This window comes from Protobothrops mucrosquamatus, unplaced genomic scaffold, assembly GCF_001527695.2.
Source record: "Protobothrops mucrosquamatus isolate PMUCROS unplaced genomic scaffold, P.Mucros_1.0 scaffold978, whole genome shotgun sequence".
NCBI classification, from domain to species: domain Eukaryota; kingdom Metazoa; phylum Chordata; class Lepidosauria; order Squamata; family Viperidae; genus Protobothrops; species Protobothrops mucrosquamatus.
Genome location: NW_015387220.1, coordinates 140,355 through 157,179, shown reverse-complemented (window position 1 = coordinate 157,179; position 16,825 = coordinate 140,355). Strand labels below are relative to the sequence as shown.

General features: G+C 41.4%; 1 protein-coding gene across 1 annotated transcript in view; it reads left to right on the top strand.

The window, feature by feature from the left end:
* The first annotated feature begins 648 nt into the window (after positions 1-648).
* Positions 649-16,825, top strand: part of KIAA0930 (KIAA0930 ortholog) — a 23,773-nt gene continuing 7,596 nt past the window's right edge. Inside the window, exons 1-5 of the mRNA XM_015819759.1 lie at positions 649-795; positions 9,505-9,612; positions 11,878-11,955; positions 14,035-14,136; positions 16,061-16,201. Of these exons, the coding sequence (XP_015675245.1) occupies positions 685-795; positions 9,505-9,612; positions 11,878-11,955; positions 14,035-14,136; positions 16,061-16,201 (540 nt within the window). The 5' untranslated portion in view covers positions 649-684. The remainder of the gene's footprint in view (positions 796-9,504; positions 9,613-11,877; positions 11,956-14,034; positions 14,137-16,060; positions 16,202-16,825) is intronic.

Below are 16,825 nucleotides of genomic sequence, written 5' to 3'. Positions count from 1 at the left end.
GCGTGACGAGCTTTGTTGTGGCAAGACCTGAGAATCGCAGGTGAAGAAATCTAGAGATGCTAGATTTGGATTTTGTCCTAAAATGCTAGTAGGGCAGGGGTCTTCAAACTTGGCCCTTTTATGACTTGTGGACTTCAACTCCCAAAATTCCTCAGCCAGGCATGCCTGGCTGAGGAATTCTGGGAGTTGAAGTCCACAAGTCATAAAAGGGCCAAGTTTGAAGGCCCCTGTGATAGGGGAACATAGATGTCATAAGAGCCAATTTGGCCTCATGGTTAAGGCACTAGGCTAGAAAACAGGAGACCTTGAGTTCAAGTCCTACCTTAGCTATGAAAGCCAGTTGGGTGACTTTGGGCCAGTCGTTCTCTTTCAACCTAACCCACTTCACAGGGCTGTTGTTATATGGAAAAAAGGAAGAGGAAGGTGTGTTGAATATGTTAGCTGCCTTGAATTATTTGTAAAAATAATAAAAGTAGAATACAAATTAAATAAATAACAAGCTGCCATATAAGGTAAGACAGGGCTTGGGGACCTAGGAGACCATCTGCGCTGCTTGCCAAATTTCCCAGTTGATATCTTTGTATTAACCGAACAAATGCAATCTGATATCTCCGATTCTTAATCCTTCCTTTGACTTCCTTATTAGGGTGTTTCAAAGATGACCGCATTGTATTCTGGACCTGGATGTTTTCCACCTATTTTATGGAGAAATGGGCTCCGAGGCAAGATGACATGCTCTTCTACGTTCGCAGGAGACTGGCCTACGTTGGCGGAGATAGCGTAGAAGAAAAGAAGGTAGGTCGATTAACAAGCTGAAACTCCACGCAAGGTCCTCTTTGTTCTTCGCATATAAATGGCCAATGGGTCTCCTCTTCCGCTGAGAGGAAATTAGAAAGAAGATCAAAGACATACGTAGATATTGATGTCGACTGAAGGAGATATTTTTTTTTTACCCAGTTAAAAAGAATATATCTATTCAGTGTAAATCAGAAGCAAGGTGTGCTGGCAGGAAGCACTATGACTGATACAAGCCAAGAAGTTGATTGGTTTGATTTGATTTGATTGATTAATTAATTAATCCACCCATCACAAACAAGCAATTTTGGGTGGCAAACAATCATAAAAGCAATTAAAAGCAGAGCCCCAAATGGAAAATTAAATATGTGTAGCAGTTAAGAAATATCATAGTGGGCAGATGTTAGCACAGCCAGGAAATGGGGCCCTTCACGCATTTGGGGACCCTAAGCCCAGACACATAACCAGGTCTTCAAGGCCTTCCAGAAGACCCAACAGGATTGGGTCCCTTTTATTCTCTGGAGGGATGATGTTCTAGAACGGGTGTCAAACTTGCAACGTCATGTGACATGTCGCGACGTATCTCAACTTTTTTGCCATTGCTGGCAATGGGATAGGCATGGTTTCACCATGAAGCATTCGGCCCACGGGCCGGCAGTTTGATACCCCTGTTCTAGAGCAGTGGCCCCCAACCTTTTGGGCACCAGGGTCTGGTTCCATGGAGAAAGGTTTTTCCACGGACTGGAGGGTGTGTGGTTTCATGTGCTGCCTGCATCCCGTGGATGGGCCTTCGCTTTGTTTGCGCGGACCAGTTTCTAGTATGGCGTGGACTGGTGGCGGTCCACGGACCTGGGGTTGGGGACCCTTGTTCTACAGGGCAAGCAGAGAGAAACAGAGACAGAGAGAAGAAAATAGTTAAAATAAAGTTAAAGCTACAGCGTCTTCATACGTTATAAAGAGAAATCCTCTGCAGTTATGAATGTAATTATACATCTAATAATATTGCATCAGGTTGGAGCTGCATTTAAATTTGTGTTCATTTTGACTTTCCCAGAACAAAAAAGAGAAGAATGCCTCCCATTAACCTTGCACTTCAGCTTTATTCTATCCACTTGAAAATATTTCTAGAAATGCAGCTTTTGACATACTTTCATACAAATAGAGGAAACTATTTTATATGTTTGATTTTGTGTCCTCTTTTCAGGTTAATCTCGAAAAGCAAAATTAGTTTGTCAAAGTTTCTCCCCCCCCCCTTCATTTGTGAAGCATGAAATTAATGTTCTGTGATTTATAGCCATCTCCACCTGTCACCTTTTAGATTGAAAACAAAATACGAATTTTGTACCAGCTCTGTTTGTTTGATGTAAAATCCCCCTGGGCATGAACAATATTGCATTTCTGAACTCAATAGCTCCCTCTTGATTACTGCAATAAAACAGAATTTGCATGTTTAAAGGAATAACACAGCAGTTCTAATAATCCTTGTATCTGCCCAGTTATCAAGCAATGGTGTTTTTTTTTTTTAAAAAAAAGGATATTGTGGCAAGCCATCCGTGCTAATTTTGATTTATTTATAAAATTGATAGTCTAAAAGGTCTCCTTTTGAAATTAGATGCCAAAAACAAATCAAATTGTTTTGCTCTCAGATTGCACATTCAAATCTTTCTTTCTTCAAATTGTCAGTCTCCAGTTTGAATTGAATCAGAGCTGATTGGCAAAGCCCGAATAGAGAAACCTTTTGATGCTTCCTTGCATGCTCACAAAAGCTTCTGCCTTTTAATAAAATGTACACGGTGAGAAAAAAGTTCTATCAGATTCCTCCTGATTTTTGGCTTCCAAAGATACCTTACTACAGGGGTGCCAATGCCTTACTACAGGGGTGTCAAACTCAATTTCACTGAGGGCCGCATCAGCATTGCGGTTGCCCTCGGGGCTGGGTGGGTGGGGCCAGGGTGAGTGCGGCCTACTGGGTGGGCATGGATGGAGTGGGTGTGGCCTACTGGGTGGGTGTGGCCAGCTCTACATCGTTTGCATCAAGGGTACCTGTGGGGGCCTGGGCAGGAGTGGGACAGATCTGAGGGTCTCTGGCAGAAGGGGGTGGGACCGGGGCAAGCGCCAAGGCATGGTCCACTGGAGGAGCCTCGCCGTTCCTCTCAGGCCATGCGGGGGGGGGGGGCTTATGGAGCTAAGACTGAATGTGTTTCAGCATAGATGGCCACCACAAAATTGTACATTGGCTCCCAGCTGGCCTGGACCAGGGCCAAGGCAGAGGGGGCCGTTCCCTCACTGTTTCCAGGATGGCTTCGCGGGCCACATGAAACCCACTTCGCGGGCCGCATCCGGCCTCCAGAAGTGGTGAATGCTCCAACACTGGAAGTTTTTAAGAAGAGACTGGACAGCCATTTGTCTGAAATAGTATAGGGTTTCCTGCCTGAGCAGGGGGTTGGACTAGATGACCTCCAAGGTCCCTTCCAACTTTATTATTATTATTATTATTATTATTGTTGTTTTGTTGTTGTTGTTGTTGTTGTTATTATTATTATTATTATTATGTCTGCCTTACTACATTGCCTGCTGTTTGTTAATGATGGGCCTACCTAAGCTGCAAATCCATTAAAAAAAAGCAGTGTTTTTCAACCTTGGCAACTTTAAGATGTGTGAACTTAAATTCCCAGCATTCCCCAGCCTACATGGTCGGCTGGAGAATGCTGGGAGTTGAAGTCCACACATCTTAAAGTTGCCAAGGCTGAGAAAAACATTGCAAAAAGATAACGGTTTCTTTTAAGGTAGAAAAGAGAAGCAATAAAAAAAAATGCCTGCCAAGCCTTTTTGAGATTTTTCTTCAAACAAAAACTAAAAAGAGCTGAGGTTACAGCTCAAGGCTGGGGTGTGCACTTGTGATTTTTAAACAGAGAGGAAAACAACTCACTCTGAGACAGGAGCAAGGCTGTGCCAGACTTTTCTTTGTCAGCCTCAGAAAACATTTCACTTTATTGAAAGATGTAAGTGTGTGAGCTTCTCAACTTTTAGAGAATAATGGTTTGCTGAATTGATAATGGTGAGAGTAAAAAAGGGGGGTTTTTTTTGTCCCTGGATTACTGTTCTTCCCAAAAGGAGAGAATGCATTAATCTTCAGATTATGGATTCATGGATAACCCTCTCATAGTTTGTCCAACCTCGGTCTAGATCAGGGGTAGGCAACCTTGGCTGTTTTATGACTCATGGACTTCAACTCCCAGAATTCCTGAGCCAGCCATGCTGAGGGGAAAGGGAGAGGTTTCCAAGCTGAGCCATGCTGGCTCAGGAATTCTGGGAGTTGAAGTCTCCGAGTCATAAAAGAGCCAAGGTTGCCTACTGCTGGTCTAGATCTTCATTTGAAATGCTAAGGCGTTCTTCCCTCCTTCTCTGCTGCGGATATTTTACTCTATATGGACTATTGCCATCTCCCCATTTTGTTTCCCTCCTGATTTTACCTGAATCACAAATGACATTTTATCCATTTCTTCCTGCATTCAAACTAATAAAAAATAGAGCTGGTGCTTTTTTTTTTTTTTTCAATATAAAATTTTTATTATTTTTCATCNTTTTAAGAAGAGACTGGACAGCCATTTGTCTGAAATGGTATAGGGTTTCCTGCCTGAGCAGGGGGTTGGACTAGATGACCTCCAAGGTCCCTTCCAACTTTATTATTATTATTATTATTATTATTATTATTATTATTATTATTATTATTATTATTATTATTATTATTATTATTATTATTATTATTATTATTATTATGTCTGCCTTACTACATTGCCTGCTGTTTGTTAATGATGGGCCTACCTAAGCTGCAAATCCATTAAAAAAAAGCAGTGTTTTTCAACCTTGGCAACTTTAAGATGTGTGAACTTAAATTCCCAGCATTCCCCAGCCTACATGGTCGGCTGGAGAATGCTGGGAGTTGAAGTCCACACATCTTAAAGTTGCCAAGGCTGAGAAAAACATTGCAAAAAGATAACAATTTCTTTTAAGGTAGAAAAGAGAAGCAATAAAAAAAAATGCCTGCCAAGCCTTTTTGAGATTTTTCTTCAAACAACAACTAAAAAGAGCTGAGGTTACAGCTCAAGGCTGGGGTGTGCACTTGTGATTTTTAAACAGAGAGGAAAACAACTCACTCTGAGACAGGAGCGAGGCTGTGCCAGACTTTTCTTTGTCAGCCTCAGAAAACATTTCACTTTATTGAAAGATGTAAGTGTGTGAGCTTCTCAATTTTTAGAGAATAATGGTTTGCTGAATTGATAATGGTGAGAGTAAAAAAGGGGTTTTTTTTTTGTCCCTGGATTACTGTTCTTCCAAAAAGGAGAGAATGCATTAATCTTCAGATTATGGATTCATGATAACCCTCTCATAATTTGTCCAACCTCGGTCTAGATCAGGGATAGGCAACCTTGGCTCTTTTATGACTCGTGGACTTCAACTCCCAGAAATCCTGAGCCAGCCATGCTGAGGGGAAAGGGAGAGGTTTCCAAGCTGAGCCATGCTGGCTCAGGAATTCTAGGAGTTGAAGTCCCCGAGTCATAAAAGAGCCAAGGTTGCCTACCTCTGGTCTAGATCTTCATTTGAAATGCTGAGGCGTTCTACCGTCCTTCTCTGCTGCGGATATTTTACTCTATATGGACTATTGCCATCTCCCCCATTTTGTTTCCCTCCTGATTTTATCTGAATCAAAAATGACATTTTATCCATTTCTTCCTGCATTCAAACTAATAAAAAATAGAGCTGCTGCTTTTTAATAGCATGACTGCAAATGGAATTATAAATCAACCAAATTATAGCAGGGCATGTTAATAGAGGTATTTCCCTTTCCAAGGAATCATTTGCAGCCCTTTCAGTACGTGCTGAAACCTAACAGAATTTGCTTAGTTGCTTGTTTTCATTTATGTACCATTAGAATCCAATAATTCCTAGTGACTTACATAAAAAGTATGAAACACTCAAAGCCAAACTGTTTACAAACATGCGTTCAGCCTGCCAAATGATGTCCACCAGAGATTGCCATCATCTGTATGCTCTAGGCCAGACATGTCAAACACAAGGCCCGGGGGCCGGATGTGGCCCGCGAAATGGTTTCAGGTGGCCCGCGAAGCCATCCTGGAAACAGTGAGGGAACGGCCCCTACTGCCTTGGCCCTAGCCCAGGCTGGCCGGGAGCCAATGTACAATTTTGTGGTGGCCATCTATGCTGAAATGCATTCAGTCTTAGCTCCACAAGGCCGTCTGGAACCAGCGAGGAACCAGCCCCTGCCGCCTCGGCCCCATCCCCTGGGTGCATGCTGGGGAGGTGTCACCCTTTGTGAGGAATGAAGAAATGCACCATTGCCTGGAAGTGGCCAGCAAATGGCCCTCGCCTACTTCACATATCCGGCTTGATGGGCTCTGCCCTGGTCCCACCCTCTTCTGCCAGAGACCCTCAGATCTGTCCCACTCCTGCCCAGGCCCCCACAGGCACCCTTGACGCGAACGATGTAGAGCTGGCCACGCCCACCCAGTAGGCCACACTCACTCCATCCACGCCCACCCAGTAGGCCGCACACACCCCTGCCCCCCCCAAGGGCAACCACAATGCTGATGCAGCCCTCAATGAAATTGAGTTTGACACTCCTGCTCTAGGCACAATCTTGAAAACTGAAGCTGCATTTATTTCACTGAGACCATTTTCATTTTCCTACGTGGCTACTTCTAAAATAAACTCTGGATCACCGATAAGAGGATTTCTTATATTTTCCTCTCCCCGTAGAGAGAAAAGTGGATGACATCTCATGCTACCAGCTATTTCCTTTCTTGGTGTATTATAGATACACCACAGATATAAGGAAGAAGAATTTGTGGAAAAACATCTGAGGGTTACAGGATGGAGTCATTGAATTTCCCAGAAATTTCTCTGGCTGGGCATCTTCTAGGAACAAGCATATAAGTCTCCTTTTGTCAGCAGTTTTCATACCCAACAAAGTATGGAAACAAAATGGGAAGATGTAACTCTGGAAGGACAGAGACATACAACAGCCATTCAGAAATTCTGCCATATTGAGGCAGGGGATGGTTGGGGGAGAGGGGGTTAGATTGGTTCTGGATTCCGTCAAGTTGTTCCAGGCAAAGCCACTGGCCCAGCTTCTAGATCAGGGGTGGGGAACCTTGGCTCTTTTATGACTTGTGGACTTCAACGCTGGCTCAGGAATTCTGGGAGTTGAAGTCCACAAGTCATAAAAGAGCCAAGGTTCCCCACCCCCTGCACTGGCTGTCAGTGGCCTTCCGGGTGCGCTTCAAGGTGTTAGTAACAACTTTTAAAGCGCTCCATGGCAATGGACCTAGGTATTTGCAAGACCGCCTCCTACCAAATACCTTCCTTCGACCAGTCCGCTCCCACAGAGAGGGCCTCCTTAGGGTGCCAGTCAATGCCGGCTGGCGACCCCCAGGGGGAGAGCCTTCTCTGTGGCAGCTCCTGCCCTCTGAAATGACCTACCCCCCCGACCTACGTACAACTACGGACCTGCGCCTCTTCCGCCGAGCCTTGAAAACCCATCTATTCCATGCGGACGGCCTGGCGTAGTTTTGATTGGGCTTTGCTAGGGGTTTTATATGGGGTATTTTAGAGCAGGCTTTTTATTCAATATTTATTGTGATTTTTATTATTGCCTGTTCACCGCCCTGAGTCCCGTAAGGGAGATAGGGCGGTATATAAATTTAAATAATAAATAAATAAAATAAATAGATGATACACAATTGCACCCTAACTCTAATTATAGAATGTTTAAATCACTACCGGTACAATCTAAATATTTCAGATGGAACCTGGTATTGCCTTGTCCAACTAACATATTTTATTAGAAGACATAAGCTTTGGTGATCTGCAGCTCCCTTTATCAGATGGATGGAGTAGGTAGATTAATGTAGGATGTCAGCAATAGGCCTCTAGATTCTGCATAGGACAAGTGGGACAAACTTTGCACAAAAGAAATAATGAACACCAATTTGACCTCAGGGCTCCAAACAAGGACAAAGTACTGTAATATCAGAATATTCCAGCATTTCTGGAAAAGTATTTTAACAGCATCCTTGAGCATAAGATTGCTAAAGCCGCATCAAAAGGTTTCAGGCTAGCTCAAAAGATCTCAACAAACACAATGGATTTTTAATATAGTACAATTGTTAATTGAAATAATAATAATAATAGTAGTAGTAGTAGTAGTAGTAGTAGTAATAATAATAATAATAATAATAATAATAATAATAATAATAATAATAATAATAATAATAATAATAGAGTTGGAAGGAACCTTGGAGGTCTTCTAGTCCAACCCCCTGCTCAGGCAGGAAACCCTATACCATTTCAGACAAATGGCTGTCCAGTCTCTTCTTAAAAACTTCCAGTGTTGGAGCATTCACCACTTCTGGAGGCCGGATGCGGCCCGCGAAGTGGTTTCATGAGGTCTTCTAGTCCAACCCCCTGCTCAGGCAGGAAACTGTATACCATTTCAGATAAATGGTTGTCCAATCTGTTCTTAAAAACTTCCAGTGCTGGACCATTCACAACTTCTGGAGGCAGGTTGTTCCACTGATTAATTGTTCTAACTGAAAGAATCTTTTTACAATGTTCATTGGACTTTTACATGCATAGCTCTTTTTACAAATAATAAAGTCAGTCAATATTAAAAAATAGAGAATTCCTGGAATCAAGCATGACCCATAAAGACTCTACAGACCACATTTAGGTTTCCTTTTCCTGACTTGCTTAGCATGGGCTACAGATCTAATCTTGGGTAGCTATTTTTGTGATCTGATAAAATCATAATTAAAAGCTCAAAGATGCTACCATAATCACTCATTTCCAACCTGCTGACCCTAAAACATCAAAATTCAATGGAAAATACCAACTTTTTCTAAGCTTCTTTCGCTGTTTTCAAGATTAGCCAAGCTCTTGACTGTAGAAATCAACATATTACCAATCTGTCATAATTTCTTGATGGACATTATAAGCCACACCCTAGAAGTAGGGTGTCATGTAGATATCTCATAAGTGATAGAGTCAATATTTAATAAAGGACATACAGCATAACAATAACCTGACAGAAGAGGCAATAAGAATAAAAATACTAAATGGAAGAAAGTAATAATAATAATAATAATAATAATAATAATAATAATAATAATAATAATAATAATAATAATAATAATAATAATAATAAAGTTGGAAGGGACCTTGGAGGTAATGTAATCCAACCCCCTGCTCAGGCAGGAAACCCTACATCATTTTGGACAAATGGCTGTCCAGTCTCTTCTTAAAAACTTCCAGTGTTGGAGCATTCATTGCTTCTGGAGGCAGATTGTTCCACTGGTTAATTGTTCTAACTGTCAGGAAGTTTCTCCTTAGTTCTAAGTTGTTTCTCTCCTTGACACTACATTGCTGAAATTCTCCTGTAGGGAAGGTAACTTTTCTTAAGGACTATTTGTTTGAAAGGTAACAATGGGAACCTCTTTCCTACTTCAGCTTAACCTGAATGTATGGGAAAAGGGGTGAAAATGGAGAAGTTAGTCAGATTCAGGTACCATCCATATTTGACTTGAACTTGTGAGCTAATCACCGTCCTTCCTCATGAAACTCCTGAACCCCCAAATACTAGCTTTCCAGTTAAAGTGTGGTTCTTACCTGCACTGTTGGGTTTTCTTTTAGCAGGTTGAAGTTGAAGTATATCGCAGAGATTCCAAGAAGCTTCCAGGTTTGGGAGATCCTGATATTGATTGGGAGGAGAGCGTCTACTTGAACCTTATACTGCAGAAGGTGACCTCAGTCTTTCTCTTCTCCAAAGCTTGCTGCCATTAGGAGAGGGGATGCCTGCAATTGGCGGGGTATTTGAGAATAAAAATGGTACCTTGGCTTAAATCTGCACGATCTACCAATCAGTTGGTCATTTCCAGATTTCCCACCTCTTTAAACCTGTAGTAAGGCTATCTGTTCCTCAGCAGTTTCAGCTTGACTAAAGAGACTACATGCAGGCCGATGATTCTATACAGTGCAGAATGGATAAGGATACTATGGTGTCATTCATTACCTGCTTGGTGAGTGCCTTCTCCACTTGGAGGGGGGTACTGGAGTGAAAAAAACTAGACTGCTTTTTTTAATTGTCAGTCTTAAATTAGCTTTGTTGTTATGAATCAAAGTGCCAGACATCACAGGCTCCTTTGTGGTTTCGTTTCATTTCCAGGGGTTGTAATGATTTATAGAAAGTTGCCCTACTGTTGGCTTTTCTAAAAAAATAAAATAAAAATCTGTTATATTGTTGTTTCAGATTGGATTTTAATTTGTGATTTCATCTACCTTGAGTGTTCTGTTCTTGAAATTGAAACGCTGCAAACCAATTCTTGCAATAAGCCAAACAGCATAAATAAATCTGTTTTTCTGAAAGCTTTCAGTGTATTAGGTAGGGGACAAAAGTGAGCAAACCCTTTGGACGATTCTGACTTCTAGAATCCAAAGTGGACAGGACCAGAATATTTGAAACTTTGCTTGTGGGGAGGACGCAAGAAGTGTTTAAGCCTCATGTTGCTCCTACCTCTTAATTTTTTCTTCTCCTTTGTCTAGTCCCAGCTCCAGGAATTTATTAGATTAATCAACAGCCCTTCAGTTTAAATTTGAAAACATATTTTTATTTTATAGAATAAAAGTTTATGTCATTGTTAGATTTCTATTCCACCTTTGAGGGATTACTTATTTATAAGGTTGCTCAACAATGGTATGGTATTTTCCTAGGGAAAAGTTTAAACATATTCTTTTCTTCAAAGAATATTGATATAATTTAAACTGCCCCATTCCTTGGTCTCTTAATATCTCAGGAAGATAACTGTTCAGTGAGTTTGCAGAATTAAGATGAAAGACAACTAACCAATTAAATTACCAAGTGTTGAATCTGCTGGCCTCCATGGAATCACTCTTCCATAACTTTGAGTTTTTCTTGTCCTTTGCCTGCTTTAAAGGAATCTTCTTTTTATGCTCTTCTCTCATCTAGAAGCCACATTGTAATGGCCTAAAGCAGTGTTTCTCAACCTTGACAACTTAAAGATGCCTAATTAAGAGAAAGCTTAGGGGATACCTGATAGCAGTCTTCCAATATTTGAAGGGCTGCCACAAAGAAGAGGTGGTTGACTTATTTTCCAAAGCACCCGAGGGCAGGATAAAAAGCAACAGATGGGAAACTCATCAGACTCAACCTGGAAATAAGGAGGAATTTCCTGACAGCGAGAACGATTAATCAATGGAACAGCTTGCCTCCCAGAGTTATGGGTGCTCTGTTTGTGGATATTTTCCAGAAAAGATTGGACAACCATTTTTCCATGATGAAATAAGGATTCCTGCCTCCAATCACACAACCAATCCCTAGGGTTGTACGATTCTATGAAGATGTGTGGAACTCAACACCCAGAATTTCCCAGGGGGAGGAGTTGAAGTCCACACATCTTGGTAGTTGAAGTCCACACATCTGGGAGTTAAGGTCCACACATCTTAAAGTTGCCAAGGTTGAGAAACACTGGCCTAAATAATTTTATGAGTAGAGGTGGCTGGGATTTCTCTTGGTGGTTTGCTGAGCGATAGAGCAAGAAGAAGGATTTACTCCCCATTCATCAATTGAACTATGCAATGCTCAGATGGATGCAGGACAGAAGGAATAGGCTGAGCCAAAGGGGAAAAAAACCCTGAAGTTTGAGAAAGCTTTACATGCACACAGATTAGGAAAAGAAGGTTGAAAGGAGGAATGATGGAGAGATAAGAGGTCATAGATCCAAGAAGGGGCAAGAGCTATGGAAAATCTAGATGAAGCAGCAGGTGACCTGTAGGATTGCATTGACCTTTAGTTGCAATTGAACATGAAACATGACAAGAAAGAATCTGACTTCTATTGTGAAATAGCTTCAGAGTTTGTCATTAAATGAAAACTGAAGGATCTCCTATTTTCTATTGGGGATCTGGACATGTACACCAAGGAAAACCTAATGAGAAATCTGATATCTGATGGGCGTTTCATTACCAATACTTTGATTTTTTCCCCAGCTGGATTATGTAGTGACGTGTGCGGTATGTACTCGTTCAGATGGAGGGGATATTCACATCCATAAAAAGAAATCCCAGGTGAGCAACTCTGCAATTTGGGAACTTTGAAGGGTGTCTCCTCCTTTGGGCTTCAGCCTTTGCCCCATTTCCCCCCCCCCCTGAACTTATATTCTGGTTTTCTTATATAGCTCAAGTAGTTTCAATCAGTGATAGCCCCAGACATAACCCCAGAATAGCCTTGAGAATTTCAAATGGCTTAGTAAAATTCCCCTAGTCCAGGGGTAGGCAACCTTGGCTCTTTTATGACTCGTGGACTTCAACTCCCAGAATTCCTGAGCCAGCTATGCTGGCTCAGGAATTCTGGGAGTTGAAGTCCACGAGTCATAAAAGAGCCAAGGTTGCCTACCCCTGCCCTAGTCAATTTGTCAATACACATTCATCAAATCAATCCCTCCTCTTCTTCTGCTTGCCAATTCCTCAAGCCAAGACCCTTCATACTGTTCCCAAGTCAACAGGGTGACTGAAAGAAATTAGGGGAAAAAGTTCAGGATTCTGTCTGCCTATCAATCTGCAGGATAACCTCCCCAAACTGAACAGAGCACAACCATATTTGCAGTGTGAGGGGAGGGGGGGGTGTGGAGCCAGCAAAAAGAAACATCTAGTTTGAAAATGGGCTGAATCCAGCTTGGAGTTTATCAGAAAATTGATCTTGATGGGACTGCTGCATTTCAAGCCCTCTTCCCTCCTGGCCATGTGACCCAGTATGGAACATATAATCCCACTTTGTGCTTCCCCATCAGAACATAGACACTTAGACCCAACACACAGGGAGAATAGAAATGCACACATACATAGATGCAATCCTTTGTTACCCAGAAGAGTCTACTAGAGGCCTAACCATTGTTGGTAAAGGGTCTGGGAAGACTTGGAGAAGTTCAGTTTTACAAGTTTACTACTCCTTCCAGGTCAGTAGGATATGGAAGGATCCAACATTCTGTCTGTCTGTCAATAGGATAACTCTCTGAAAATAAAATAGAACGGGATCCACTTTAATGTAACTGGAGAAAATGGCAAAAGGGTTGAGTTGAAAATGTGGTGGATTCCTCTGGGGTCTTCAGAGAATGTTTCCCCAGATTTCTTCCTTTATATCCTTGTGGAAAAGGCAGGTGGGCAGGGGTTCCAGATGTTGGCAACTCCTCCTTTCTAAGCCCAAGCTTCCATTAAAAGGATGGGAAGAATGCCAGAAGACACATTCTGAAGGGTTGTGTCACTTGATCTATCCATGGAGGATCCAGGGTTTACAATCTTATATGATCTTGGATTAAAGCATTTGATATTTCTGTCGGCTTCAGTAATGCTTTACAGTTTTTTTAAAAAGTCCCATTGGACAGCATACCTACCATTGATTCTTAAGAGGCAGTAACTGCGGGACTTTTTAAAATAAAAATAATTTTCTTGCTTAACTTTTGGGTAAATTCAATGCCCACATAGTTTACTATTCTATTCTATCTACTCAGCAAGTTGAAAATGCAGAATTCTGAATTTTGTTGTGAAATCTGCTTATCTCTCAGTTACAACTTTTAAAAAGTGAAGCTTTATTCTTCCATGATTGAGATGATTAAATAAAAGTAAAAACAAATAACGCAATTCCTGCAGGATCTAGAAATCCACAAAACCTGCCTTAAATTCACCCTAAATCTGAATACCAATTGAGAATAAAAACACACAACAAATTTAGGGGTACAAAGACAAAACAAATCCAGGAAGTCAGTGAAATTTAATAGCAACCTTGGTGTGTACAATTTATAATTTCAATAACACTAGCAAGTTGAGTGAAGCAGCTTTTATCTCTTCTCTTTTACATTTATATTTTACTTTTTTTTCATCTTCCTTGAGAGTGGAAAACTATGCCAAACAACAACAACCTACAGAATCATAATTCTGCACTTCATGAGTTGGACTGCAGCTTCTGTAGATATAAAAAGGATGATATCGCGATAATATTGTGTACAACATGTCAGTGCATAAATAGTACTGTTGCATAATTTGTGTCAACTTGCACCAGCATTTCCTTCTCCGACTAGTGGTCATAGCTGAACATCCTACTATGTATGTATATTGCAAGCTATATCATATTTTCCAAATGGTCTTTTCCAGCAAGTCTTTGCATCTCCAAGTAAACACCCCATGGACAGCAAGGGCGAGGAATCGAAGATTAGCTATCCAAATATATTTTTTATGATTGACAACTTTGAAGAGGTAGGTCCTCTCTCAGAGTAGGTCCCTTATGTGGAAGAATGTAGAAGGTTTGGGACTATGCGTAATTGTAAAAATTAATTTCATATATACTAAAATAAATCTGATATAGAGATTAACTGAATGTGGACATTTTTGGAATCCCATCTTATAAGTGGATTTATAATACATCCAATGACTGGGTTTTTTCCTAACATAAGATAGTAAAACTCAATTTTTCATGATTTCTACAACATATCAAATTTTCCAGTTTAGAAAATATTACTGCAATGTCTTTATCTCCGTTTATAACTTACGACTTGAGTTATATTGGCAACAGTTGTTAATTATGCTGTAATCTAACACTGGTATTCACTTAAAGCTTCAGACTGATATAAAGTATTTTAATATGCAGATTTATACCATTGTATAAATTACTTTGAAATTTTACAACATATTTTTTAAAGGTCTTTTTTCTTTTTCTTTTTTTTTGCTATTTTTCCCAAAATTGCATTTGCAGAATGATAATAATTTAAAAAAATTTTTTTTTAAATGGTGCAATTAGTGCTGTTTAGGTCATACATCCATAGCTCTGTTTGCTTAGAATTTAAATTTATCCCTTTAAATTGACATAAAACATTGATACATAAAGGTATTAAATCACTTGCAGTTTGAATGGAATATTAACTAAAAGCCTAATTTTTAAAAATCCCCTACATTTTGGGGCTGCATCATGAAACTCTGCTGGTTTTAAAGCAGACATGTCAAACACAAGGCCCGGGGGCTGGATGCAGCCCGCGAAGTGGTTTCATGTGGCCGGTGAAGCCATCCTGGAAACAGTGAGGAAATGGCCCCCGCTGCCTTGGTCTTGGCCCAGGCTGGCCGGGAGCCAATGTACAATTTTGTGGTGGCCCTCTATGCTGAAACGCATTCAGTCTTAGCTCCACAAGGCCATCCGGAAACAGCGAGGAACCAGCCCCTGCCGCGTTGGCCCCGCCCCCTGGGTGCATGCTGGGGAGGTGAGGAATGAAGAAATGCACTATGCCTTGGCGCTTGCCCCGGTCCCACCCCCTTCTGCCAGAGACCCTCAGATCTGTCCCACTCCTGCCCAGGCCCGTACAGGCACCCTTGACGTGAACGATGTAGAGCTGGCCACACCCACCCAGTAGGCCATACCCACTCCATCCACGCCCACCCAGTAGGCTGCACCCACCCTGGTCACACCCGCCCGGCCCCCCAAGGGCAACCACAATGCTGATGCGGCCCTCAATGAAATTGAGTTTGACACCCCTGTTTTAGAGGCTTGGAAAAATGGTGCTTAAGATACGTTAAATATCCTTTTTATTACTAGTATTAATTCTGATTCTGAATTTGATTTTTTCCACACTGTTTCACTTATCTAAATCAGTGCTTCTCAACCCTGATAGTTTTAAGGTATGTGGACTTCAACTCCCAAAATTCCTCAGATAGCATAGCTGGGAGTTAAAATCCACTCCTCTTAAAATTACCAAGTTTGAGAATCATTGGTCTAAATCAGTGTTTCTCAACCTTGACAATTTTAAGGCATGTGGACTTCAACTCCCAGAATTCCACAGCCAGCAATGCTGGCTGTGGAATTCTGGGAGTTGAAGTCCACATGCCTTAAAATTGTCAAGGTTGAGAAACACTGGTCTAAATAATAATCTTGGTGGTTTAGATTGCAGTAAATTATAAGAAATTGGAGCTTGGGGGTGTTTATAACTAATAAAACTACTTTTTAGAAATGGTCAGAAGATTCAGTGCCCCCAGATTTTTTCCTGAGAATTTGGTTTCCTGGTAATATAGACTCCTGCAGTGCTATTAAATCCCAGTTTTTCATTTGTGACTTAGCCATAGGCAATGACAAATGGCCTTGAGTTTCTCTGCCACTATTTATTTTTTCCTTTGATTTATTTGGATGTCTCGTTAGGTATTTAGTGACATGACTGTAGGGGAAGGCGAGATGGTTTGCGTGGAGCTGGTGGCCAGTGACAAAAGCAACACTTTCCAAGGCGTTATTTTCCAGGGATCCATCCGCTACGAGGCCCTTAAGAAGGTCTATGATAATAGGGTGAGTGTCCTTCAGATGGTGAGGTTGTCTGTTAGACAAAAATGAGCAACAAAGATAATCAGGACTGGAGGCTAAAACATATAAAGAACGGTTGCTGGAATTGGGTATTTCTAGTTTAATTAAGAGAAGGACCAGGGGGTGACATGATAGCAGCCTTTCAGTATTTGAGGGGCTGCCCCAAAGAAGAGGGAGTCAAGCTATTCTTCAAAGCAACCAAAGGCAGGACAAGGAGCAACGGGTGGAAGCTAACCAAAGAGAGAAGCAACCTAGAACTAAGGAGAAACTTCCTGACAGTGAGAACAATTAACCAGTGGAACAACCTGCCTCCAGAAGCGGTGAATGCTCCAACACTGGAAGTTTTTAAGAAGAGACTGGACAGCCATTTGTCTGAAATGGTATAGGGTTTCCTGCCTGAGCAGAGGGTTGGAATAGATGACCTCCAAAGTCCCTTCCAACTTTATTATTATTATAAATAACATGGGGCCAACCAGAAATGCTTTCTTGCCTGTGTGTAGAGCAGGAGTTGGAAGCCTACTTTTAGTAACAACAGGGAAAGAAGGACCTTGCTGTTCTCCATTACTCCTCAGATCATTTCACCTGTTTCAACAAGACAGTGATTCCTCC